The sequence below is a fragment of the Myiozetetes cayanensis genome, unplaced genomic scaffold, assembly GCF_022539395.1.
Source record: "Myiozetetes cayanensis isolate MyiCay16 unplaced genomic scaffold, myiCay2020 scf6-25, whole genome shotgun sequence".
NCBI classification, from domain to species: domain Eukaryota; kingdom Metazoa; phylum Chordata; class Aves; order Passeriformes; family Tyrannidae; genus Myiozetetes; species Myiozetetes cayanensis.
In genome coordinates this window covers 4,763,230-4,789,987 of record NW_026087853.1, presented here as the reverse complement: position 1 = coordinate 4,789,987, position 26,758 = coordinate 4,763,230, and the positions used below count along the sequence as shown (strand labels likewise).

Sequence of the window (26,758 nt, the reverse complement as noted above, 5' to 3'; positions counted from 1 at the left end):
GTGGTGCATCATGGCAGCATGCAGAAGTTGCTGGCTATACCCGGGGACGGTTGTGTCACAAATTATGCAAACACGTGGCAAAAAATTCTCATTCTAGGCAACTTCCTTTTTTTTGACCTCAGTCCTAGAGTACATGACACTGAGACTCGGATTCGTTTCAACTACTTCTCTTTCTTTTAAGGTGTGGCTCGTAAAGATTCCTTTGTCAAAATACCTTTTTGTGTCTGTGAAGTAACTGTCAAGAGTTACGAGTGATCTCCGGAGCATGAGCTGTGCGCTTACTGTGGTGAACTTCACAGCAGTGCCCTATGGCTCAGCAGTGTTGATGTGCTACCAAAAAATAATGGTACTTCCTGTTGGTACAGCTGGGTTTGTCTGGGAGTGCTGGACACCAAATCCGTGGCTGTACAACTGTGTCGTTCCAGTGGATGCTGCAGCTGTTTTTACCACGTGAACAATGAACAGAAGGTATTTGATGAATGTGTGGCAACACTGACAGCCCTGGGGAACTCAGATGAGAAGCCAATAACTGAAGTTATGATTGTAACCCTGACATTTGCAATACAGTCTGATAGTGCACGTTGTGGCTTCAGTGAAATCACACGCCCCCTGTTTGGAAACCTTCAGAGTGACTGTCACTGGTGTGAGCAGAGATTAGTGCTGGGTGACAGCTCCAGTGGGATCAGGGTTCACAGCGAGGGAAGGTATTTACTGTGAAAACACCGAGTGTGTGATTTGGGGGATTTGTGCTTTGATGTCACGTGCTTAGATATTTTTCTATGTTCAGTCACCGTGCAGGAAAAAAACGGCCCCCAAATAATTGTTAAGAAGCCAAAATAAACAAAACAAAAAGGCACTTTTTGATGGGAGTTGGTGGATTGGTCTGTCCTGGGTGATACCTGCCTGGCTGAAAGGGTTCAGTGACCTGTGCACCTGTGACTCCTCACAAATCCAAATATCTGGTTCTAAAAAACTATTTAGAGAGGAGACTTTAAGCTGAAACAAGATAAATTATCAATGCAACTGTGAGATACAAGTTGTCTCTCGCAGTTTTGCAGAGTGATCACAGAGCAGGGTAATCTCTACACACAGAAAAAAGATTGTGCTGACAGGAACTTAAATACATAATTTATGTACCTACATAAATAGAAGTAATAACAGTAGATATACTGGAGCATGTAGAATTAATTAAAATTTTGTACAGCACTAGTGGCAGGCAACTGAAATTATCAGTACTTTGCTTGACCTTCTGCTTTGGGGTGGCCATGAAACTGAGGTACAAGTTGTGGTTTTTACACTGCTCTGTGTTTACTGTCCGTGTGACTTGACCACGTCCATGGGTTTAGATAAAGCTCTTTTTTATCCTGCTAGAAAAATATATACTCGCCTCAAATGTTTAGATTTTGATTTTTAAAAATGCCAGTGGAAATGTTAAATAATTTCAAGAAATATCTCAATCAATGTTGATAGTATTAGTTATCACAGCTTACAGCACTTATCAGAAAAGATCACAAATGTAATTTTCACCGGTACAAAAATAAAGATACAAGTTATTTTTACCACTGAATAACATCCACCTGAGATTATGGGCTAAGTGCAGTACCTGTCAGTGCTGAACAGAAAATTCGGAGCAGAACAAGGAATTCTGAATGATAAAACTTGGGGCAGTGTTAAATAAAACGTTAGAAGAAGCAAATGTTAATTATGCTGTCCTTCTGACAGCCTGGATGTGTCAGCCTATTAAATGGTAATTGGGGGGGGAAAAAAAAAAAAAAAGGAGAAAAATACTGTTTGGAATTCTAATTGGAAAAAATAAGGGCCTGGGAAAACGTAGCAGCAACCTGAAGGAAAAGGAAACCTAATTAACCTTCCCTGTTCTGGGTCCCTCATAGGAGATAACCCTTCTGTGTTCCTGCTTTCCTGGAGGATGCCGCTCCATGTGACACCTGCGCAGCTCCCGGACCCGCCTCTCCACAGGTACCACCGACGGCGTCAGCTCCTGCTGATGAACTGTGAAGGGAAATTCAGCCCCTCATCCCGCTGACCTCATCCCATCCCGGGGCAGGTCCGAGCGCAGGCAGGACTCCTCCGGCCATCAGGCCATGAGTGTCCCTCTCCGGGCGGTGACACCCCCGAGCGGTGACACCCCCTGCTCTGTCACCCCCTGCTCTGACACCCCCGGGCAGTGACACCCCCTGCTCTGACACCCTTGAGCGGTGACACCCCCGGGCGGTGTCACCCCAGCTCTGACACCCCCTGCTCTGACACCCCCGGGCAGTGCCACCCCAGCTCTGTCACCCCGCGCCGTCACCGCGGGCGCCGCAAATGGCGGCGGCTCCTCCACCCCGCCGTGAGACGCTGTGGGGCGGGGCTTCCCCATAAACCAATCAGAACGCGGTGATCGGCGCTCGACCACGCCTACTCATCCGCCTGCACCAATCGCCTTTCCGGGCGTCGCCAGGGAGGGAAGATGGCGGGCGGAGCAGCCAATGGGGTGGCGGGGAGAGCGCGGGGGGCGGGGCTTGCAAGGCGCGCACGCGGCGATGGCTGGAGCGGCTCTGAGGGAGAGGGACGGGGACCCCCTGGAGAGAGCGGGATAGGGATCCCGGTAAGGAACACTGGGGACATCGGGATAGGGACCCCTGGAGAGAGCGGGATAGGGATCCCGGTAAGGAATACTGGGGACATCGGGATAGGGATCCTGGTAAGGAACACTAGGGTCACCGGGATAGGGATCCCGGTAAGGAACACTGGGGACATCGGGATAGGGACCCCCTGGAGAGAGAGGGATAGGGGTCCCGGTAAGGAACACTGGGGACATCGGGATAGGGATCCCGGTAAGGAACACTGGGCACACCGGGATAGGGATCCCCTGGAGAGACCGGGATAGGGATCTCGGGTACGGAACACTGGGCACACTGGGACCGGGACCTGGGTAAGGATCACTGAGGGGGCTGGACGAGAATCCCGGGACAAGGATCCCCTGGTGGGCTGCTGTGGCAGGGACCCAGGGTGAGGGACACCGGGATAAGGACATCGTGTCTGGGCATCTCTGGGTGAGCCACCAGCCCTCAGCGCTGCTTTTTCCTTTTTCCTTTTTCCTTTTCCTTTTCCTGGCAATTAGCGGCTGTCAGGGTTAAAGTCAGGACTGTCTTGGCTAATAAGTCTGATGAGGAGCAGCTGAGGGAGCTGGGAAAGTTTAGCCTGGAGAAGAGGAGCCTCAGGGGGGAACCTGATCGATCTCTACAACTCCCTGAAAGGAGGGTGTAGCCGGGTGGGAATCGGGCTCTTCTCCCGGGTAACAAGGGACAGGATGAGAGGAAATGGCCTCAAGTTGCACCAGGGGAGTTTTAGATCAGATATTAGGGAAAATTTGTTCACTAATAGGATGCTCAGGCATTGGAACAGGCTGTCCATAGAGGTGATGGAGTCACCACCCCTGGACGTGCTCAAAAACCATGTAGATGTGGTGGACTTGGCAGTGCTGGGTTAATAGTTTGACTTGATGATCAGAAAGGTCTTTTCCAAGCTTAACGATTCTGTGATTCAATAAAATATGTGTATGAGGAAGTTATTCGGGTAAGTACCAGCTGACCTCACCTGGGTTTGGTGAAGGTGAGGGACCATTATTAGTAAGAGCAATAGCCTAAAACAGAAGAACTAACAGATCCGGGAAAGGTCAGAAGAAGAAGTTAAAGTTTTGATTTGGGTTTTTTGTTTGGTGGGGGTTTTGTTGGTTGTTTTATTCCCTTTGGAAAAAAAAAAAAAAGTGAAAAGAAACTTTTGAATAAAAAAGCAGTTGGAGAACTACCGCCCTCTGCCAGTTTGAAACCACTGCCCCTTGTCCTGTGACTCCAGTTCCTCTCCATGTTTCTTTAGGCTCCCTCCAGGTACTGGAAGGCCACAATCAGGCCACTCTGAAGCCTTCTCTTCTCCAGGCTGAGCAATCCCAATTTTTCCCAGCCTTTTTTTTTTTTTAATTTTATTTTCTTTAAAATGTTTCTTTCTTTCACTGCACCAGGCCTGAGGACAAGAGCCCTTTACTGAGCAGCCCAAGCATCTGTTCTCTGTACCTGGCTGTGTGGGAGGCCTCCTGTAAAAGCAGATGGTTGTTCCATGGTGGCAGCACTTCCTGGCTGGGTTCTGCAGCTTTGTTGTGCTTTTGCTGGGACCATACAAATAATGGGATCCTCAGCTTTTGGGGGGGATGGAGGGGGAGGTAAAGCAGAGGGAGATCAGCTCTACCACGCCGACCAGCCCTGTTGATACCAAGTTGCCTGTGCAGACACCTAAGACTTGGTTTTACTGGGTGAGTGAAAAGATGTTTTCTGTGTGGCTCAGCTTCTCACCAGACATCCAAAAAGGGTGTTGAGGCTTGTGAATTGGAGAGTTGGCAAGGCCAGGTTTTGGAGATGACTGTGCTTTGGGACTTGAATGCAGTTTAAGGTGCAGGATGGACAGTGGAGGACATAAGAAAGGCAGGAAAAGAGTTTGTCTGTAGCCACGTGGGATTAGGAAGTTCAGCTTCAAACATACTTTGACCTCCTCAGACTTCAGCCTGGCCCAGTACCCACTTTCCCCTCAGCTCTTCCTCTTCTTATGCTCCTGTACTGTCACTTTTCCTTTAACCCAAGGGTTACATGAAGTCTTGCTGGTGCATTTTCTTCTCTCATTTCCTCCTGCTTTTATTTTAGGTTAGTTAAATATATGTGGAGGTAACTTGTGGACACGACTGACTAGGGAGTATTTATTGGCTTCCAAAGTAAATGGAAGGCAGAGGGACTGGGAAGTAGTATAGAGAAGATGATTTCTTTGGTAGGTAAAGCTTTAGACTCTGAACAAAGGATGTCTGATGCCAAAACATTGCCCTCAAATTAAAATGAAGTCGTTAGGATTAATCGTTTCTATCACGTATTTTTGCCTTAGCTGACATTTTGATGCAAATTTTAACAAAATATTTCAGTGGGAACAAAGCAGGAGATGGAGGTGGGCAGTTCACTGGAAGAAGAGATTAAGCCAATCTGTAGCTCTGAGAAAATTGTGCTGAAATTGCAGGACAAATCCTGAGTAATTCCATCAGGCTGCTCTGAAGGTCCCAGCATAGAATGTGTTTTCTGTCCTGTTTCTTTGTCTTTACAGGATATTCGAGTCTTTTCAAAAATCAAAGTATTTTGCAAGAAGTGTCAGGAAGCAAATATTGTGCAGCTGTTCATTTTAACAAGTTCATATTTTCGTATGAACTCTTCAGTCTCATACATTTTTATTCTGTTTCTTATGTCAGATATTAAAGTCCTGAAGGACTATTACATCATCTAGTCAGATCTCCTTTGCAACATAAACCATCTGTGCTGTTGTTTATACCCTTTACAGACGTAAATTGATCTCCCCTTTTCACATTTATCTGCAGGCATTTCTTGCAGATCGTCAATATTATCAGGTTTTCATTAATAGTTTTTATCACACTTTTTGTATTGTTGAAAAATGTTTTGGGGTGGCCTTAATGTTCAGTTTCAGACTAAATTTGCAGGAGATAGAGGAATGAAAGTGTTTTAAAACCTAAACCTGATTAAACTCTGTTGTTTTGCTCTTTGAGACTTGTTTTAGATGACTGCACTGTGGCCTTATAAGGGCACTTGCTATTTTTCTTTAATTCTCTAGTTTTCCAGCTAAATGAAAGCTTAATGAATGATCAAAACTAAGGGGTTCCAGAAATCCTTTTTCATAAAGCAGCTGAATCTTATCTGTAAAAAAACCAAGTGCATTAAAACACTCATAGTTCTGCTGTATTAAACTGATTGAAAACCAAAATTAGCCTTAAAGTAAAATGATTGTTCTTCTGTATTGTTAATCATCTTCCTTGCAATTTCTTTTTTCTTCAGTGGAATTTTACTCTTTTTTTTAATATATATTTTTAGTTGATAAGCAACTTCTGACTTGCAACTTCTGACTCTGCACCTAGCCATAACTACGGAGGTATTTCCTTTCCCCCTGCCTGTTATTTCAAGTCTTGTTAAAAATAAGATGCAAAAGTGCTGTACAATTGCTGAGCAGTGAAATTGGTGAAAGGACAAACAAGCATTTAACTAAAATTGACAAACTGCTTGCTAGAAGGAGTTATATGCTGGCAGTACCTGGGATAGGAAGCTTCATATATTGCTCACTCTTCCATAATTTGAGAATCTTTTCATAATAATAATTTGTGTATCTTTGTTGCCATGGGAATGACTGAGAAAGCTGGAATTAAGTGTTATTGCTTCTTTGTGCAATCAGAAGGGACAAGGAGATGGTTGTGAAAGCAAAGATGCTTGTTTAGAAACAGGTCCTTTGCTAGCAATCCTGACTTACTTATCAGCAATCCTGAGATTTTATATGGTTTATGAAGGAATTTTTTGTTGTAAAAGGAGTTAATTTTAGTTTATTCAGTGTCTGTCAGAATATCTAAGGAAGTTCATGACTCAGTTTTAAAAGGGAGAAAACCAGATTTCGGTTTAGTTTCAAATTTAGTTTTAGTGGTTTAATGTCTTTGGTAACTACTACCATGTATGTGTATTCAGTGTTCCTGCTTGAGTAATGTTTGTAGCAGCCAGATACGAGATTGAGAAGGGGAAGGGGTTTTTAGCTGTTGGGTTTGGTTTGTTCACCCTTCCTCCCTGGGGAAATTTAGTGTTGAGTGTTTTGGACTCTGTTTTTGGACTTGCTGGATGCTAAAAGGAGCAAATACAGACACACACACACACACAACTTAGTCGTTCCCTGTGGGTTTATGTGTGCATTGCATGGAAATAAGAGTCTCATCTTGGTTTATCATGAAGTCTGAAAGATTAAAAGCTCCGAATTGAAGTCCAAAATGAGACTTCCAAAAGGAACGTGTGTATATGTTTAACCTCTGACACCTCAGAAAGAAAAGTTGTGGTGTAGTTGAATTTGGCTGGGTTTTTTCCTTCCTAATTTTTTTGGCGCTAGACAGCTCTGAGTGAAGGCTGCGATTTTTTTTGATTAATGGTCTGATTTGGGGTACTGAGGCTTTTAAAATGATGAGAAAAATCCCGGTACCTTTAACAACGTGCTTTGCAGTACTCCCGGCTGGGTGTTCATCCTCTGCCTCGCGCCCCAAATCGATTTTTTTGTTTGTTTGTTTGTTTCCTTGGATGCCGCTCTGTTAAGGAGACAATTAAGCTGATCGTAACCGAGTAATCGTAGTGGAGGAATATAAAGTAATAAAAAACGTGTTGGGATGAGAATCGCGACTGAGCCGCTCCGGGGGGCGGTCACTGGCGACATCCAGTGGCCAAGGGCGGAATAACACCCGCGGAATAACCTCTGTTCTTCCCGACTCCCGCGTCCCAAAACTTCTGGGGATTTTCCGCCTTGGCACGTGGATGTGGCCGCGTGGAAGGGCACGCGCAATCCCTTAGGATGTTATCCCGGCAATCCCGGGGTGATGGAGAGGGGAGGCGGCCTTAAACTGGAAGTTGCATTCTCTCTGTGCCCTCTTACTGCGGTCTTAATTCTGCTTTTGCTGTGGGGGTAATCAAGTGTTGTCTCGCTATTGTCTGCCCGTGGTATCTTCCAGAAAGAAGAAATGAGCCAGCTTATCTCGGAGCTGCTTGTTTCTCAGCCTGCCTTCCTATTTTTGTGTTCCTTGCTGGGCAAGGACAGTGCTGGGTGCCAGGCTGACGGGGTTATAAAAGCAGATGAAGACAGTTTAAAGGTTTTGCCCCCACTGTTCTAATTGGAAAGTATTTTGTAAGATAAACTTTATGATTTCTGCTCCATATTTTATTTATGGCCAGTTTATACTCTAGGACTCTCATGCCAGTATTGTTCTTGAGCAGCTCCCCTCCCTCCTCAGCCTTTATTCCTTTGATGTGTTTGTAGATAGTAATCGTATCCCCTCTCGGTCTCTATCTTTGCCAAGCTACACAAGGCAAAGCATCCAGCTACTTCTTTTAAAATAAACAATCCATTACCTGGATCATCTAACCCTTCCTTCTCTGCCCTTGATTGTGGCTTAGTTATCAAGAGATTGGCCCCAGCAAAGAGCACTGCTGGGAGCCTGCTATGTGAAATATGGGTTTACTAAAGCATTGAAAACAAATATGATATGAGAGCAGGGCTATTAAAATGCATAAAGCTCTTGACTTTGCTTTTTATCTTTGCCTTATTTTGGGGCAGCAAGCTGCTGAAGATGTTGGAAAGGTGTTTGTGGATCTCAGAAAAATAAATTCCCCACACAGGTCTCAGGGGTTCGTGGGTGCTAACAAAACCATACAGTTTTTGTTATGATTTGGGGATTTGTCAGCAGGGATTGTGTTGCTGCATACAGAAGATCTCTTGATCAGAAAGTCTGGAGTATCAATACCTGTACACTTTGTCCTTCCCTTTCACAGTTCTATTTCTTAGGACTGAGTCCTAAAGCACTTTAAGAGTGGAAAAAGCAGTTGAACATGAACTTCCAGTGTGGTGTAGAAAACCACTGTGCACTTGGGTGTTACAAAAAGAGGAAAAGGAAAAAAGAGAAAGCTGATTTTTTTTTTTTTTAAATCTGTTATGGCATTGGTGAAGCTGCTGCTGGAGTGCTGTGTACGGTTCAAGTGTAAGCACTGTCTAAAGGCTCTTGAAAACAAAGAGCTGAAGAAAATGTCTTGCATGGGTTCAATGTGCACATTCCTGATTCCTTAGCATCTTTTATGGAGACTCAGAAGTAAATTCTCTTAAACAGGATGAAGTCAACACAGCTCTGCAACCCTTTATTTCAGCCTCTTCCATCCTCCTGTTGTCACTTACATGACATCTTTTCCTTGTGCCTGCTGCAAAGCATTGAAAATTGAGCTTAGGGCATGATAAAGATTCAGCAGAGCCTCCAGCTGTCAGACTGTGCACAAAGAGCATGTTTTGGAAACTGATAGTCTGTGAACTGTCATGGGCACACAGGGATCTCCAGTTTCTGCTCTTGCTTTGAAACTGGAGAGGATCTGACAAATTACCTTGATGTGGGGATGCTCTGGATCGGATAAATATAAAAAATGGATATTGCCAGGATATCACTGGCAAAGACACCGTAGTCATCTGCATGTTCTGGGGGAGCAAATGAGGAAAATGAGGAGAAGTTGTTTCCCCTGCTTAGGCTTGGCAGATGTTCGTGCCTGTGCGACACATCTGGAAGTGCAGAGAGTTGCTTGGGCATTGATATCAGTGTTCAAAATTGCCAAGCACACAAATGTTGTGTGTGTTGTGTACAATAACTGTACATGTAGGGGAATATCCTCCTACCTGTTCCCCAGCAACTGCTTTAAGGTTGGGTTTTTAAGGAAAGAGTCTTGAAAACATAATGGTCTTGTGTTTTGAAGAATGAGCTCTGGTAATGAGGTGTGCTTAGGCTAAATTACTGTTGTGAAAGAATTTCTAAACTATTCTGGTAAATAAAACATTTTATGCCATTGTAGGTATTTTGGCACCTGTGTGTGGTAATAGGAGGTATTTTTTCAGTTGTAGTAAAATGTTTTTATATCCTTTTATTATGGTTGCTGCTAAATTTAGACTGAAATTTCCCAGGCTTCCTGTGGTGTAGAAACAAATTATTTGGAAGAATTTCAGCAAAATTTATTAATATTTGGGAAGAATCTTCTTACTCATTTCCAGGTTTCTTTTATATGAGGATGTTGGTAGCAAATGGCAACGTCTAAATGAAGGAAATAAATGATGTTGTTTCAGAGTCACTAAATTATTCATGCAGCTGCATAAGTAATCCTTTCCTTTCACCTTTCTCTGTAGGGTGGATCACTGGGATTGCCCGTTCACGTGATGGTTTTGTTCTGCTTAAAATGGCCCTGAAACTCACCGCTCCTGGAGTCCTTTCCTGTAATGCCAAATTTGACAGGGCAGCGGAGCACTTTCTGACCGTGGAATTTGCAGGTGCATTGCAGAGTCGCTCTGACTTTGGCATTTTATCTCGCAGTGTAGATGCTCAGAACCAGGCTTTTCCTTTTGAAAGTCTGCTGCTGGCTGCACTTACTGGTGTTTGTGTACACAAGGGCTGTGGGTTGGGCAAATGCTGTCCTTGTTTTGCTGATTGAGAAAGTAAAGAGTGAATGTTGCACCTTGCTGGGAATTACTCAGTGAGCTGTTCTGCCGCAGTCAGGACTAGGGGTTGTCCTTGTAGGCCAGGCTCTTGTTCAAATGCAGTCTGATAAGTGGCTTCATTTCTGTCTTCCTCATCTGTGAGATGACCATCTTGGTGCCCGGCTCTAGTGCCAAGTCGGAGAGTGAGCTGTTGGACCTTTTAACAAAAGCAAGCGCTGCTGTAACACGAGGAGGTGTGTGAGGAATAGTTCAGAGAAAGGCACGAACCCTCTCTGAGCTGTTCATGGCCGTCTCGTGGAAATGTGAATGGAGAAAAACTTAATACTACACACGGCAGAACATTGTACCCTACGTGTCTGATTTCCAGCAGCTGTTGTCTGTGTGTTATTTGAGAGGCTGATTAGTTCTGTATCTTCTTTCCTAAGTTTGTGGTTACAAAAAGTCATGTCAATATGGTGTGTACAGTGGGAGGTGCTCACGGGAGAAAGGAAATGACTTTTCTGTGGTCGCTGTGGTCTGATGAGATAAGCACAAGTGCAGAGGGCTGAGACTTGGATTCCCTTCAAGTTCTGCAGCGTGTTGGCTGGAGAGCTGTGGTTCCACTGCAGGCACTCACCGGCACACAGAGGTGCTGTGTCCCGAGGCTGGGAGTTGTCTGGCATCTTCTGGAGTGTTTGTGTAGCCCTGGCACGGTGAAATCTTCTGGAGCAGCTAGGGGCACACACCATCAACCTTCTGTTCCGTGTGGTGGGGATGTTGACGGATGTATCCTGGATCCCATCGTGGGAGGAGGTGGTTGTTGGAGACAAGGACAGTGTCCCGGCTGGTCGTGGTTGCCCTGGTGGATGCTGTTCCTTTAGAGGGTGATCCCCACACGTTATTAGTGTGCTGGGCTGGAGCACAGGTCAGCTGAGCAGCTGAGCACTGCTTGTGCCTGAGAGGAGAGGGGAGAAGGAGGAGCAAGGGGCACAAACCTCATATTTGACCCCCATCTCAGTGCAAAATCCAGGGCCCAGCACTTAGGATCGTTTTCCTGTCCTGTAGAATCAATCTGAGGATGCGGCATTTGTTGTTTACCTGTTCAGAGGCTGTGAGTGAGCAATTTAGGCATAGGTCAGCTTTCACAGACTGTTTATAAATACAGTATACCTTACAAAAAAAAAAAAAATTTAGAATATAAGTATTCCAATTACAGGATCTCTTTCTGTAATTTACCCTTTGCCTGGGACTCCTTCGGGTCTGCCTGTATAAAATAGGATTGCTTCTGCTGCAGCTTCTGTCAGCTTGATCTGAGAATAGCCAGGAGAGTAAAATAGAGCATCTCTTATCCTCTTATCACTCCTTTATTGGATGACCACCTCATCCACACCTGGACACAGTAGCATCCTCTACCTGGTGAGGTCACTATGAGGAAACCTCTCCCCTTCCAAGGAAGTTCCCAGTTGGGTCCAGCTGCTCGTGCCAAGGTGGGATTTCAGTGGCAGAGCTTCCTTTGTGACTCCTCTGTTAGTGGATCTGTCACCAGCAAGGAACTGGATCAAAAGAGGAGACTGAAGAAGGGAGATTCTCCAGTATATTTGAAATATTGTTTGACAGAGCTTCTTAGAGTAAACAGAAATTGTGTTTCCCATACTCTATGTCAGGGTCTCCTGAATTGTTCTGGAGAAGGTAGTTTAGCTATCTGAGCATCAGATTTTAGTAATTTTGCCTTAATTTTGAAGCCAAAATTTGTAATGTCACTGTTTTTATAGTTTTTTGTAGTGCTTTCAAGCTTACTTGAATTTTTTATTTGTACATTGGGTTGTTCCACACTTAGATTTTTCTTCTGATGATTTGTCTTCTGGGTCCTTTGCAGATTTTTACCATCTCTTCGGTTGAAGAATTTATATTGATTAGCTCTCAGTTACTGAAGTTGGAGTTAATTTATTGCAATTTGGACCTGAAGGCATGCCTACATTTTCTAAATCTCTCCTCTCTTCACCATATTTTCCAGGATGGTGAATCAGGATAGATCTTTCTAGTTGAAATACAGAATCTTACACACACAAAACAGTATTGAATGTATGCTTTTTATGATTTATGCATTTAAAACTATGCTTGGTCAAATCCAAAAGTTGCTTTTGAGTTCTCTCTATGGATGTCCAGTATAATATTCAAAAAGAGGTTTTATTTTTGTGTTGACACGAACACCTGTTTATGCCCCCAAAAGATGAGTTCACAAAAGTTGTAATTTCCTTTTTAAAAATTTTTTTAGATTATTGAACACCAAAGCACTGGGCACCTGGGCCTTTTTCCCTTTGTTCTCTCCTACCTCTGACTCTTATTTTTTCTGTCCAACCAATACAGTTGTTTAAGGCCATTTCCTTCTCTCTCCCACCTACAGCTCCTCTCTCCTGTTGCTGAACAGGATTGTACCCCCAGGGTCAGTACTGGTGGGAGGGTAGGAATTGATTTCATGGAAGGCAAGTAGCTTGGTAGACCTAATTTTTTTGATCTTCCCGTAGACTTTGTTGCTGCAGTGTTTTATCTCTTCCCTCCTTTCTGCTCTGCTGATACAATTTTCTCTGTGCTGCAAACGAAGGACTACATTGGAGTTTCTTTCTTGCTGTGCTTTACATTTGGAAACGAGCTGCAGCTGATTTGAGAGGATGAAATAATTCTCTTGGCAGTTCCATCTTTTTGTCTCTGCACTTCAGCGTGTGCTCTCGTGCATCTCATTCCCTTCCTGCCTGATGACTAAACGCTCTTCTCTCCGCCTTAAAAACGGCTGGAAAAACACCTGATCCCTGTGCTTGGGTGACACAGCACAGCCAGCTCTGGGAGTGTGTGTCCTGGAGAGATCAAGCATTCCCAGGGGGTGCTCTGTGCCTCCCCACACCGCTTCAGATCGTTTGCTGATCCGTCTTCTGCTGGGAAGTGGTGCCAGTGAGGAGAGGTCTCCGCAGGCTCCTGCATCGCTGGAGAGCAGAGCACTGACGTGTCCTCCTTGGCCAACCCCGCCTTGGCAGCCCCGCTCCCAAATGCGAACCACATGTCGTGTTTGTGCTCACGAGCCGCTTCCCGCTGCCCAGAGCTCCGGGCCTGCCCTTGAGGCTCTGCTCTCCAGCTTTTAATAATTGTGAAAATAAAGGGAGGGTCTGTTTGTATTGTTTGCAGTAGGGAAGAACAGTGCAAGATTTCATCTGCTGCTGTTCGGATCCCTTGCTATTTTTGGTCTTTGACCTCTTCGGAGGAGGTTGCCAAAACTACAGGTTGTTTTCGTTTTTATGACGTGTTTCTGCCCTCCTACTCGTAAGTTACTCTTAGGTTGCTGATTAAATCTTTGAGAAAGTGCCATTTTTCCACATTTTTCCGTTGTATTTTTCAAAGGTAAATTTATGTTTCTGTATGTTTTTGAGCTAACATTCCATTTTGGAAAGGAGAGCTGTGCAGTTTGGCAGCATCTTCTGTACACCACTAAAAGGAGAAGGAAAATAACTTCTGAGTTCCTGGTTTATCTTTTGAAAAACTTTCTGGATTAGAAGAAGACTCAAGCTTGTTGGCTTGAAGTGAGGCTGCACAAACAGCCCAGCAGTATGTGCTGGGACAATGTTTAGTGTTAAGTTTGTGCAGATAGGTGCTTGCTTTTCATTCCTCCATCATTGGAAAGGGCTGCTTTCAGCAAAACAGTTTGCTTCTAGTTTGGCTTTGTGGTTGTTTCCACACTCCACCACTGAGAAACACATAACAAAGGCATCCGAAAATCCTGTCCTGCCTCTTTGGCATCAATTCCACTTCGTGCCTTCTGTTCTAAACATTGAGATTATTTCTTTTTCAGAGGAGCCTCGTAGGATGCCCTGGAGGTCAAAATATTTTAGGCTGTTTCAGAGAACTGTATTTATTCTGAGTTCCCAAGATGTGATGAGTTTTGAGCGTCCTTCGAGAAGCCTTTCTGGTAGTTGTGATATCCAGGAGAGTGTGCAGGGGTTGCAAATAACTGTGAAGTTAATTCATAGAACAGATCACGTGAGGGTAGTGCCAGAGGACTAGATAGAGTAACACAGAGGTTTCAGGGTTAATTTGTAAGATGTGGCTTTATCTTGCTCAGGGGGTGCAGGTGTGGATGCATCTGAAAGATGCAGCTGTTCCCAATGAGGAAAGGTGATGACCGAGGATGGGTGATGATCTCTGTTTCGATCACAAGTGACTGGCCATAGCCAGGCACCTTCAGCCAGGTACTCGTGTGCCACCCAAGTCATTGCGGCTTCCTGGCACCTTCACACCTGGATTTTGTCAGTGTTGAGATTGTAGATCCACACTGTGGGCCACTGTGAGCTGGAGAAAGTGAGGAACCTAAATGTAATTAACTGAGCAAAGGAGGTACCATGGGGAAATAAGAGCTTTTGGCCGGTGCCTTCTGTGATTTCTTCTGAGACTGAAGCAGTTCAGGAGCAAGTTGTTCATGCCCTAAGAGTCTTTGTGTCAGAGTTTGTCACTTTAGCAAGAGCAGTTCCCCTCACAACTGGCTGTTGTGCTCTATCCACAGTGTGCCGGGTTTCAAAGACACCGGCTTTGCCAAAGGATTCTTTGTGGCAGGAACAAAACAGATAACTCTGTTGTTGAACTTAAGGAGTGCTAAACTAAAAGTGCTTCAGTGCAGAGGACCATGTGCTTTGTAGGTGGCTGCAGTCCAACGCTTGGTTATCTTCTATTGTGTTTGGAAGGACCATTGTTTCCTATTTGTCTCATAAATTTAACACAGATCCTATTCCTGCCATTTAAACGTTCCCATCAAAATACAACAGTGACTTCCCCTTCTGAAAAGGAAGGGCTGGCAGCTACACCCTGAAGTTTGAGCATGAATTGTTTATATAACCTTCAATCACAATTTCATAATAGTCTGAAGACTTTCCTACTAGGGCAGACATTTTACCGAGTTTTTAGCAAAAACCTGGCTGTCATCAAATGCAATTTTGAGGCTTCTTAGTTGTTGCAGTGGAAATAGAATTGAAAACTGAACCCTCCAGCTTCCTGATGATAGAAATTGCACTTCTGTCTGAAAACATGAACAGCTTTTTCTGGTATTTCAGAATAGCTGTGCTTATGTCATTCGGGGTGAAAGCTTAAGAGCTGTCTTGGGCTAATTTTATATCTCAAAAAATACTATTAAATCTGAATGAACTTCTGGGTACTTGCAGAGTTCCCTCACCCTCCCTAGCAGTAAAAGCTCTGACATGAGTGTTGGAGAAACTGCTCATTGAATGATATTCTCTATCAAAGTCAGTAATATTTAAACAACTGCAGCTCGCTTTCCAAATGGATGACATTTGTCAGGAACATGTCTGTTTGAGTTTACTTGGCCTTTGGAGTAGAAAAAGCCTGAATATTTAGAGCTTAAAATTCAGGTCAGCTTGGAAAACTACATTTTTCCTACAAGAAGTTTACAGAGAGAACCTGTTTTTTTTAGTCACCATAGCTCTACAGGAAAGCTGTTTTACAAAAACTCCTGTCTCCACCCTCAAGCATGTGTGTTTGAAACTGTATTTAAATAGAAGCTTCCATTGTAATTCTTCAGTAAATTGGATTAAGTAGACGTTTTCCTTCTTAAAAATGTTTTATTTCTAAAATTGGTGTTATTAATTTGCATGGGAGTTTAACAGTTTTGTGTTTAAGCAGTGCAGCAAACAGCGTTTGGGAACAGTTGGCTTTGTGTAATAGTTCCAGTAAAATCCTGTTTCATTTGAGGGCATACCCAGAAAAGCCAGAAAGGAGTGAGCTCTGTGGGTAGGTTGTACACAGGGTAATGCCAGAAAACGTGTTCAACTTCTTGTCTTCAGAGGGGAAAGGAGTTTCCACAGGATGTCTGCTTTTTGTGGCAAAAATGGCTTGTAGATGTGCTCTGAAAGGTTGCTTTGATGTAGAAGATTAACCTGGGGACCTCATTGTCAGGATAGTACTGAGGCAAATCGCTTAGGGAGATTATTTGTGACTTGGGAATTAAGTTTTTATGTGTGCCTACTTAAGCTGTTTCTTAAGAATTTGCTCGTTTGTCACATGGTGTCAGGAGTATTTTGTGTGCACCAAACCAGGAGGAGGGAAGGCAAAGCCTGAGACTACAAACAAGGCCAAGGAATAAAAAAAAAAAAAACAAAACCAGAACAGAAGGCAGTTTTGTCATAGCAACTTTTCCTTTGTTTTTAGTCTCTCATGGGCCATTAAAATAATTACTACTAAAACAAGTAATGCATGGAAACTTGCACATTCCACCCCTAAAAGCCCAGCCTGAAGAATTTGCAGAAAAAATTGATGATAGGACAGCTGGGAAGGCATGAGAATACTTTCTTGCATTCTGGATCTTCCTGATTTTTACTTCATTTCTGTTTGGATTTTTTTTTCTAAAGGGTGAATTCATGCCTGTGGTAACTGGGATTGGCTGCTGGCCTAGTCCTTAAGGAAATACTGGTACCAGTGAGAAGTCATTGGATTGTTGACCCCTTAGAACCTGCTGTGATTCCCTCAGCATTTGAGTTTTGATCTTTTTTAAACACAGAAGAGGAGTCTAATTGAACCTGTGACTTTAACAGAAGTCCCTTGTGGCTGGCTCTGCTCAACATACCCCACCTTTGTCTTCCTTTAAAAAAATGGTTGTAGTTTGTGAACTCACTAAAACTGTGTATTGTTCATGGTAGCAAATATCTCTTTAAAATTTAAATGCCTCAATGTTTTTTCTGACTCTGACTTGATGGAAACCTTTACTGAAGTTACAGAATTGAATTTTCCTTTGTGTTACAGAAAGGAGCATTTCTTTTTTTCCTTTTTTTTTTTTTTTTTAGGGCATATTTTAGAAGTGAATCAATGGGTGAGAGGATCAAGAGAATATTGTTTAATGTTGGTTTTGCTTGGTAAAGTTTGCACTTGTGTGCATGGCTGAAATAGTTTGGGTTTCTAGGAGGGTTCAGTAGTGCTGGGGAAGAATTGCCTCTGAAGAGAAGATTTTTATCAGCTGCACTAACAGCCAGTGTTATGTGGTTTTATAGGAGGCTCAGAAAACACTGAGGTTCTTGGGAGAATTGATGAAAGAGGCAAAGATAATTGCAGTGAATTCCACTGATGTCACATAGCCTGTTTAGGTGGTCCATGATATGCTGACAGGTGTTTCTCTGCGTCACTGGGCACCTAAATACTTGCAAAATTATCTCATCTGGCCATTTCAGGCTGTTGTTCTGTGTAATTTTGGTCTTGTTCTCTGCCTCCCCTGTGCACGTCCCTCAGCACAGAAGTTCACTTAAGAACTCTCCTGCAGCTGTACTGATGCAGCTATTTGTGGGCTCTGCTTCCTAGAACAAAACTTATTCCTCTTCAGGTAGTGGTGATGACTTCATTTTGTTCCCAGTTGTGGAGAACATCACGTTACTTTATAAAAATAATAAGGCAAATTTAGCTAAGTGACTCTCCTAGGATTCACAGATAGGCTGTTTAATCTGTTAAGGGGATTATCTGGTGTAGTGCTTACAGACAAGAGAGACTGAACTCCTTAACTCAGGGAGCCCTTTCCTGTTCTCTGTTCCTGTGAATGAAGTTGTGGTGGGGAAGGACACGGGGGCAGTTGAATTTTGGCTTCGCTCTTCGCTTCTGCACGAGATCCTTTCTCATATGTAACTTTTAAAGCTAATCCTAATTAACAATGTTATAATTAAAACTCTCCTGGGGTTTTCTTTATTCCAGGTTTCTGGCGAGGTTGGGAACAGCCCTTGAGATGGCTGCAGTGGAGAAGGTCGAGGAGCAGCTCGCGAGTCTGCGCATAGCCAAGCGCTCTGCGCCGAGCGAGGAACCCGCTTACCTGCTGGACATCGACCTTTCCAGACCTGCCCAGTCTGAAAACGGTCGCTTTGTGGCAGTTTCCTGTTCCAATAAGTCCATTAGGGTGTACAACAGGGAAACATTACAGTTCCTGAGGGAGTACAGCAGCCATCCCGGGATACTCAGCGGGGTCAGATTTGCACACACGTGCGACAGCGCGGTGCTCTCAGCCTGCAGTGACGGGACAGTGAAATGCTGGGATGTTCGTTCAGCCACTCAGAAACCTGTGCAGGTATTCAGTGGATATCCTTCCAACGTTTTCATCAGTTTTGATATCAGCTGCAGTGATCTCATCGTTTGTGCTGGGACAGAAAAAGTTGAACAGGACACGTTTCTGGTGTTTTGGGATGCAAGAGGCGTTACAGACTGTGCCAGCTCAGCTAAGGAACCCTTGGGAGTCTATTCTGAAAGCCACAATGATGACATCACAAAAATCTGTTTTCATCCTGTTGAACCCAATTTGGTAGTTTCTGGGTCAACCGATGGGTTGGTCAACGTGTTCGACATCAACAAGGATAATGAAGATGATGCTCTGATATCAACTTGCAATTCAGATTCATCAGTGAGTTTTATTGGCTGGTCTGGGAAAGATTATAAACAGGTCTACTGCCTGACACACGATGAGGGATTCTGCTGGTGGGACACGGCTCAGCTGGACACCGAGGAACCAATAACCCTGCTGCGTGTCCTGGACGTCAGAGACTCGCTCTGCGCCGAGAACCAGAGCCTGCGTTACCTGGTGGGGGGCTGGTACCATGAAAAGGCAGAGAAACTCTTCCTTGTCGGGGGAACCTCCACAGGAAACATCCACCTGATCAGCTGTGGCACCGATGGGCTGGGCCTGGTGGGGACCCTCTGCGGGGGCCACTCCGCCACCGTGCGCTCCTTCTGCTGGGACCCGGCGGATGAGTCTCTGCTGACGGGTGGAGAGGATGCTCAGCTGTTGCTATGGAAACCCGGAGCTGTGGAAAGGTCCCTCACAAAGAAGGCATCTCTGAAGATTGCTTCTTCCGTGCACAGGAGAGTGAGAGTTCACGACAGCTCCCTGAAAAGCAGGAAAAAGTAAAATGCCGGAATTGGGAATCTCTGCTGTGTGGAGTTCTGGTGCTGAATCTCTCAGGCGATGCTTGGCTGTGCTTTGTTTGGAGGTATTCTGTGGAAAGAACTGTGGTGCTTGAATTCCCCCTGGGAATGTATTTCAGTCATCAGAAGAATGTCTCTTATTTTTTTAAAGTTGCTAATATTAATCAGAAAAGAGTAAACATCTGCACTTGAGTTCTCGAACAACAGATGTTAAATCATATTATATAAAACTATTTCTGTGGTTATTTAATGTCTCAGGCAATATTTAAAATGTGTAATATAGGCCTGTGGCTTGCAAAGTTTGTTACCTTCCCAGTGAAATTCACTGGCACACTTGAAAAGCTTTTGTATTTCGTGCTGTATTTTGCTTTCTTTACAGAAAACTTAACGAAATTGCTCAATTTAGTTAAAGATTTTATGTCACATCTTAATGCTTGAGGGAATTACTTATTGATGAAACAGAAAATAAGTAGTTTTGCACTGTCACATCACTGGTTTAGAACGAGCTCATAAAGAAGCAGTTGGTAGACTCATATTTTTCATAGCAGATATTAAAATATTCAAGTGAAGAGGAGCACGTGATTCCAAACAGCTAATTTGTACGTGTATGAGAACTGTTAAACTGGCATCATTTAGAGCATATTTCCTGCATGAAAATACCTAAGAATCTTGTAAGCAGCTTCATTCTGTCATGGTAAGTGCACCTGGAAGACTGGGGAGATCTTTGGTGGGTTAAAGACATTGATAGGTGTGATTATTCCAGTGGTGCTTAAACCCCAAATCCTGACTTTTCAAATTAGCTGGTATCACATGCCAAGTGGGAGTGTTGTCCTGGAGTTCAGAAATGGTTTCTGAGGTGCAGAGGATACCTCTGGTGTAGGGTTACAGCTGTGCTGAAGATGCCTTAATCAGCTGTGGAAGTGAAGCCTTTTCAACCACAAGTGTTGGGTTTCCACACAGTGTTTCACAAACTGTTAATGTCCTTTAGCCACAGCTGTGAATCCATTGTTGTTTTGGGTTTGCCTGTTGGTGATAATTGAGATGAGTCACTTGTTTTTGTTACTGCCCGTTATTTAAAAGTGCAGCTTCAATTTAAAAATCACATTTCTCTAAACCTTTTTTTTGTAAATTCAAGTTACCCCCAACATCCACATCTTTTCAAATGCCTTTCAGATTACGTGGTGCTATTTTGAGACCAGGTGGGCAGCAAGTCTCAGGGCTACAATGCACTTGGATCTTGTGCCCTCTCCAGATTTACTCTTGACAGGTTTATGTGGAACACACAGTTCTGTAACTGAGTGGACCAAAAGCTTCAGACCCCTCTGCTTCACTCTAATGCCCTCAGGGGCCTGAATTGGTTCGGTAACAAGTTGGGGGTAGGGAACTACAGGATGATTCTGAGACCTGTTTCATTGCAGGTGCAATGTACAAATTGCTTTTTAGATGGTTATCCACTCCCTCGGATCTTGACACGCTCAGGGGAGTAAAATCACTGGATCTGTTTGACACTTGGTTTCTTGAAGATAGTTTTGTGTTCACACAGAGAAGTGCACAGAGAGGGAGCCTGTGGTGGTCTCCACTTGCTTTCAGGTGTGTGTTGAGTGCAATGTGACGTGCTGTGCCAGCTGTCCGTGAACTAAGGCAGCAGAGATGGGAGGTCTGGTACTGAAGTTTGCAGTATGCAGCCCTAGCTGTTACCTTGTTTCTGAACTGGGTGGGTATCGATCTGTTCTGTATCAGTGACAGTTCAAGTCGTGATTTTCCCTTCGAAGCTGATTTCTCCGTGCACAACAGAAATAGCAACAGGAGGGGTAAAACGTGTGTGTGTATCTTAACATTGTGCAAGAGCACAGCAGCTGTCACGAGACTCAGGCTTGTGTTGCCTCTGAAAATACTCGATTTTGTTGTTTGTCTTCTGTGTTGATTCAATTTCAGGTTAATACCCATAAAATAAACATAGATGGAAACCCCATGTGAACAAGTGATCAGCATTGCTCGGTTCTGTAAGCTGCAAACACTGTTTTATAGACCACAGGGCACAGGCAGAATCCATATGTGAGCACATAAATAATAATAATAGACTCGAAGTTAGGCAGGTTAACTTGTCTGAATGTATTTAATCTCTTATTATTTTGATGTCTGTCAGTTGGCTTCAGCGTTGTTAAGAACCTTAAAATCATGGAATCGCAGGATGGTGCAGCACCGTGCACTTGGCTGCGTTGAGTGCCACAAGATTCCCATGGTCCCACATCTGGAGCTTGCCCAGGTCTCTCTGAGCGGCATCCCCATCTTCCAGGCGTGTCATCACTCAGCTTGGTGTCACCTGCAAAGTCGCTGAGGGTGCACTTGATGTCATTATTGAAGTTATTAACCGGTACTGGTCCCATTAGAGACTCCTGAGGGACCCCTGTGGACACTGAGCTGCTGACCAGTGCTCTCTGCATGTGACAATCCACCCAATTCCCCATCCGTTGAACAGTCCAGCCATCAAATCCGTATCTCTCCGGTTCAGAGAAGGTTGATGTGGGGGACTGTGTCAAAGGCCTTGCAGGACTCCAGACCTGACCTTTATAAAACTTACGTAATTGAAACTATGTGCAAGTAGCATTCGGAAATCATCACTGTGTGAACTGTTTAACCCCAGGGGAAGCTTTAATTTCCGGAAGCAGGATCAGATTTTTTTTCCAGTTAATGAGAAGCAAAAATCCAGATAGACTACTGAAATGCAGAAAACAGTGTCCATCTTGATTCAGAGCTGATAGTAAACCCGTTGTACGATATATCTGAGCAGCAGGAGATTATCCTGCTGTGAACACGTGAAAATAAACTTACTTGCATTTGGCACGTTATTAAATTTACTCTTTGTTTCTTTTTCTTTTCTTTGTAATTAAAATCCAGTACTTGCACACTCACAGTTGCTGTTGTTCAGGTAAATGATGTATCAGGACAACATTCCGTTGTTGGTGGGTAACTTTAGGAATTAACTTGAGCGGAGGATTCTACCCACACATTGGGGTTGCAGTGGAAATTATCTGACAGACCTAAAGGTGTGAATTCATTTCTAGGTGAAATTTGTTTAGCCAGTTAAAAGCTATTTTGTGGACGGATTGTATATGGCACGTGTCCTGTGTATTCAAACTGTGCTGCTGCATTAAAATATTCCTTAGCAAAGATGCTGATACAGTAAAACATCTTAAAGGCATGAAGTGTGAGCTCTGTGCTGTGTTCAGAATGACAGCTTTGTCTTGGCTGCTGCCCTGGTGGGGCTCTGTAGGTCAGGGTGTTGTATGAAGCGACGCATTTTGCCATGGGAAGCGCTGACTCAGCACCTGCACACTCCTGTCTTGTGTTTTACAGGCTTACAGACTGGTTGGGGTTGGAAGGGACCTCTGGAGATCATCTGGGCCGACCCCCTGCTCGAGCAGGGTTTGAAGGAGACTCCACAGCCTCTCTGGGCAGTGTGTGCTGGTGCTTTGCCACTCTCACAGTAAAGAAGTTTTTCCTCGTGTTCAGATGGAACTTGCTGTGTGTTGGTTTCTGCCTGTCGCCTCTTGTCCTGTCACTGAAAAGAGCTTCTTGACACGTATCCTGAAAGATCTGTGTTTTGGGGTGAGCCACCCTTCTGTCAGGATGGAGCCCAGCCATGGGGGTTGGGCATGGACACAGTTAATTGCAGTGTCAGTTGATCAGCAAAGCTTTTGTACTCCTGAAAGAACTGACCCTTTTGCCTACCTCAAAAAGCTCATCTGCATTTGTCATGGTTAATTTGGAATTACTTCTCTCCACCCCTTCAAAATGGTCTTGTTATTTGGTTTCTTGTATTTTTTTGGGGGGAGTGCTGATAGTAGTGAGTTGTGTCATGGTACCTGATTTTCTGGAGGGGGATGAGTCCTTTCCCTTTTATCTGGGAGCTCTCCTGTCCTGTGCATGGGCTGCTGGACTCTGCACTTCTTATCACACCAAATGGAGGGTGGGAAGCAGAGAGAGGGAAGAAAAAAGGGAGGTTGGCTCCTGCTGACCCTCTGACAGGACATCTGTCCAGGGAAGCTCCTCAACGAGGAGTTGGACCCTCTACCTTTTGAAATACAGCTAAGGGCTTATTCTTGAGCTTGTTGTAAGCAGGATAGGACCTCAAATAAATTATGCAAGACATAAGCACCCTTCAAGCATAAAAGCCAGTTCCTGTTTGTCTGTGAGATGAACAATTTGGCAGTGAAGCGTGTAAGAGGCAGAAGGTGTTCGCTTGCAGGGGCCGGGTGTTCTTAACTTCTGTGAGCAGTGAGGAGAGTCGCTGGTTGAGCCAGTGCTGCTCCCTCTGCCCTGCAGGAACTGATGGGTTTGGGGATTCCGAGTGCCATGAAAAAAGGGAAGGCAGGAGTGAGTGTGGAGATGACAGCTAAAGGTAGCAGTTCAGTCTGTGAATTGCCGCTGTTGGGTGTTTATACACCACTCTGTTCCTTGGTTCCTTGTCAGAGTTATTTGCAGATAACCTGTCAACCGATTCTGAGGATCTCTGATAACTTCTTGGATTCTGTTTCCTTTTTTCTATACCATTTTGTAACCTGGCACAGGTTGTTGGCTGATGGCCTCAGCTTGCTGTCAGGGTGTTCTGTCCTGCTGGGATTTCAACACATGTTGTTTCTTCCAGTCTTCCTCCTCATGCCTTTAGATACTTTGAAATCTGTATTTTGAAAGTTTTCTACTTTTCTGGAAATAGACTGCTGGAAAATACTATTCTATATACTCCTCCTGCAATCTTGGCACTAGTATCTTTATGGGAATAGATTACATTTTTTATATCAATTTTGGTCTTATTCTCTCATGCTCTGACTAAAGATTTGATGGTGCTCCAATCCCATAAAGGTGGTACTTGAGCAGCCTGTTGCCACAGGAACTCAGAACTGGCAGTGAGAAATGCTGGGAGGAGCTCAGGAGAGTTCTCAGGGCTAATTTAAAATGATCATTTTGAGAAATCTACTAAAAGTGACGAAACAAGAAGGTCCAGGGAACTCAAAATACGCAGTAGATTACCAAAGGACTGTTGCCTCCCAGGTAATACATTTGATATTACTGCTTTGGTGATGATACTGGGCTAAAGCTGAAGAACAAACTCAGACCCAGAGTCCACTTTTCTGGATGTTTTTAATAGAGGAATTTGGGATTACTGATAGAGTTGAGTACCTGTGAGTACAATGCATGCCAATTCTCACTACTTCAGGTCCAGATTAAAAACTACTGAATACACACACAGCAGGTCAAATAGCTGCAAGTGACTCCCTTAACTTTTACTGGGACTTGTGGAGATGAATGTCCATAAACCCAGCCCAGTGGTTCTGATTTATGATTTCTGATTTATGTCTTTGATTTCAGCACTGTGGGTACATGAAGAATGAAGACAGAAAGGTAAACAGAACTGATTAAGTGTTTGTAACACTGCCTTAAACTGTAATTATTGCTGCCAAAAACGGTTCCCTGCTGCTGGATGTAAAGTTTGCATTCAGAGTTTTATGTTTCTTGTCTTAGATTAATTTCTTTAAGTGCTTTTATTTCTGCTTATCACATCAGACACGAGGGAGGAAGGAGTGCAGACCCTGGTCTGGATGTTCTGGGTCTCTCAGTGCTCTGGCAGCTACTGCCCAGCTGCTCTTGCCTCTGAAAGATGTTCCCATGTTTGAATTGAATTGTGTTTGAACAATTTAGGATGTTTTTTGGGTATCTCCCAGCGCTGCAGAGCTTCAGTACTCACCAGAGCACTGTAGAGGGTAATAGTTGGTATGTGAGCTCATCACCATGTCTTGGAAAAATTGGGGCTGATACACTTTGCTGGTGGGAACCCCCAAACATTCACTGATGGAGATCTCAAATGTTGCTTTAACAGACTTTTAACTCAGCCATCTAGAGAATGCAGAGTGCAGTGTTATCTAACAGTTATTTGGGGATAATTTGAAGGAGAAAGGCTCAAGGCTTCTCTGTAACAATGATCTTGGTGAACTGTCTCAATTTAGGACTGATGCACGAGGCATCAGGAGAAATAGGGGGATGGATGTTCCTTGGATCAAGTAAGATGGTGTTTGAGCTTCACACCCCAAAAATCAAAGTCTAGCTGAAGCCAGTAATGGACAAACTAATGTTTATTAGCAAAAAATCAGCATTTATAAAGCAATCTTGTTCTGCTGAATGAAGACACGTAGTGCTGTGTGGGTCAGAAGGGATCCCTCCAGCCAGCAGGCTGGGAACATGGCAGGAATAAAGAGCTTGTGTAGCCTTCTAGGTGTGTATGGTGTTAGAGCCACAAGTAGATCAAATGATTGTTGGAATGAATTCTTATATTTGGGTTGAATTTGTTGAGTCCTAACTGTTGCAAATAGGAGAAAGTATGAAGGCAATTCAGGAATGTAAGAACAGGAGCACACAGGCATCCCACCACATGCCAAGGAATGAATAGTGGCGTTTTGCTAAAACATCTGGGCTAAAATAGGCCCAAATCCTTATTTATTTTTAATAGTGTTATTATTTTAACATTTCTGTTGTGGTTTACTGCCAGGATGCCTAGACAGTGAGGGAGCTGTAACTTGGTCGTTCTGAGCTAACTCAGTGCTATGTGCAAGGGGTGAGAGCTGCTCTTCCCTTTATGTGCCCACCTGCCATCCAGGACACTCCTGTTTCCCAGTTTTCACCTTACTTTTGCTGCAGATGTTCTGAGTCTGCAGGTTTATTGTATTTCATAGAAGAATTTGCTCCCATTTAATTTTTAAACTTTGAATGCCCCAAGACTGCGTGTAAATGAGACATAGCTGAAGTATTTGTGGTTTCTTACAAGGATGTGTATTAGACCCATTTGCTGATTTATTATTAGACAGATTTCCTAGATTTATTAACATGTCAAAGTTAGCAAATGGAGAACTATCTATTTATGCATTAATATGACAGTCTTAACTGTCCTGTCAATAGTCTTTAAATACAACAAAAACAAGGCCTGGGACTTGATTATAGTTGACAATTTCTGTAGGTGTGGGTGTTTTTAGAGTTTTGTTGATGAAACAATTCCGAAAAGCTCCATAGTATCTTGTAAATGAAGGGCCAGCGTTTTCCAGATGGCTCTATAAATAAATTTGGTAGATGCAGAAATAAGTAAAGGTATTTCAAGAGCTCCAGGCGTGTTTTTGCACATAATGTTATGGTGAGCTAACAGAGGAAATGAACTTCCTTTTGTTTGCAAAATATAAAACCCCTCAAGTTCTTAACGTTTTTTCCACACGCCGGGCGAGTGAAGCTCCTGTGCAGCTTTTTCTTGTCGATCCCAGGTTTCCACGTGCACCACAGTCAGGAACCTCGGAGAGGAAAGGCCACAGTGAGCCCTGCACAGCTCAAGTGGACACAAACCAGAGCATTCTGGGGGGTCAGAAGCCAAGGTATAGGAGATTAAAGCAATGTGTGGCTGGCCTGGAGCAGGCAGTGCAGAGAGCAGCTACTGCTGTGTTTGTGTTGCCTTTCCATTCTTTTTTCTATTTTTTTGTTAAAGATGTTTTAACTTACCAAGATGGCCAGTGGCATCCTGGCCTGTATCAGCAATAGTGTGGCCAGCAGGAGCAGGGCAGTGACTGCCCCCTGTGTGCTGGGCACTGGTGAGGCCACACCTCAAATCCTGGGTTTGGTTTTGGGCCCCTCACAACAAGAAGGACATTGAGGGGCTGGAGCGAGTCCAGAGAAGGGCAGCAGAGCTGGGGAAGGGTCTGGAGCACAAATCTGATGA

At 44.0% G+C, this 26,758-nt stretch overlaps 1 protein-coding gene across 6 annotated transcripts; it reads left to right on the top strand.

The window, feature by feature from the left end:
• Positions 1 to 1,932: 1,932 nt before the first annotated feature.
• Positions 1,933 to 26,758, top strand: WDR89 (WD repeat domain 89). 6 transcript variants are annotated; one of them, XR_007631520.1, is made up of 3 exons: positions 1,933 to 1,977; positions 17,788 to 19,699; positions 22,363 to 26,758. XR_007631520.1 is itself a non-coding variant. In XM_050336169.1 (2 exons), exon 2 carries the CDS (start codon positions 17,819 to 17,821, stop codon positions 18,986 to 18,988), a length of 1,170 nt encoding a protein of 389 aa, XP_050192126.1. In that variant the 5' UTR covers positions 1,933 to 1,977; positions 17,788 to 17,818; the 3' UTR covers positions 18,989 to 20,977. The 6 variants fall into 6 exon arrangements, 5 of the variants coding, with proteins under 5 accessions (XP_050192126.1, XP_050192128.1, XP_050192130.1 ...); XM_050336169.1 differs by lacking the exon at positions 22,363 to 26,758 and having other exon boundaries at positions 17,788 to 20,977; XM_050336171.1 differs by lacking the exons at positions 1,933 to 1,977; positions 22,363 to 26,758 and adding an exon at positions 2,554 to 2,608 and having other exon boundaries at positions 17,788 to 20,977.

Coding starts and splice junctions, on each gene's coding strand:
- WDR89 (XM_050336169.1), top strand. CDS start 17,819: ATGGCTGCAGTGGAGAAGGTCGAGGAGCAGCTCGCGAGTCTGCGCATA.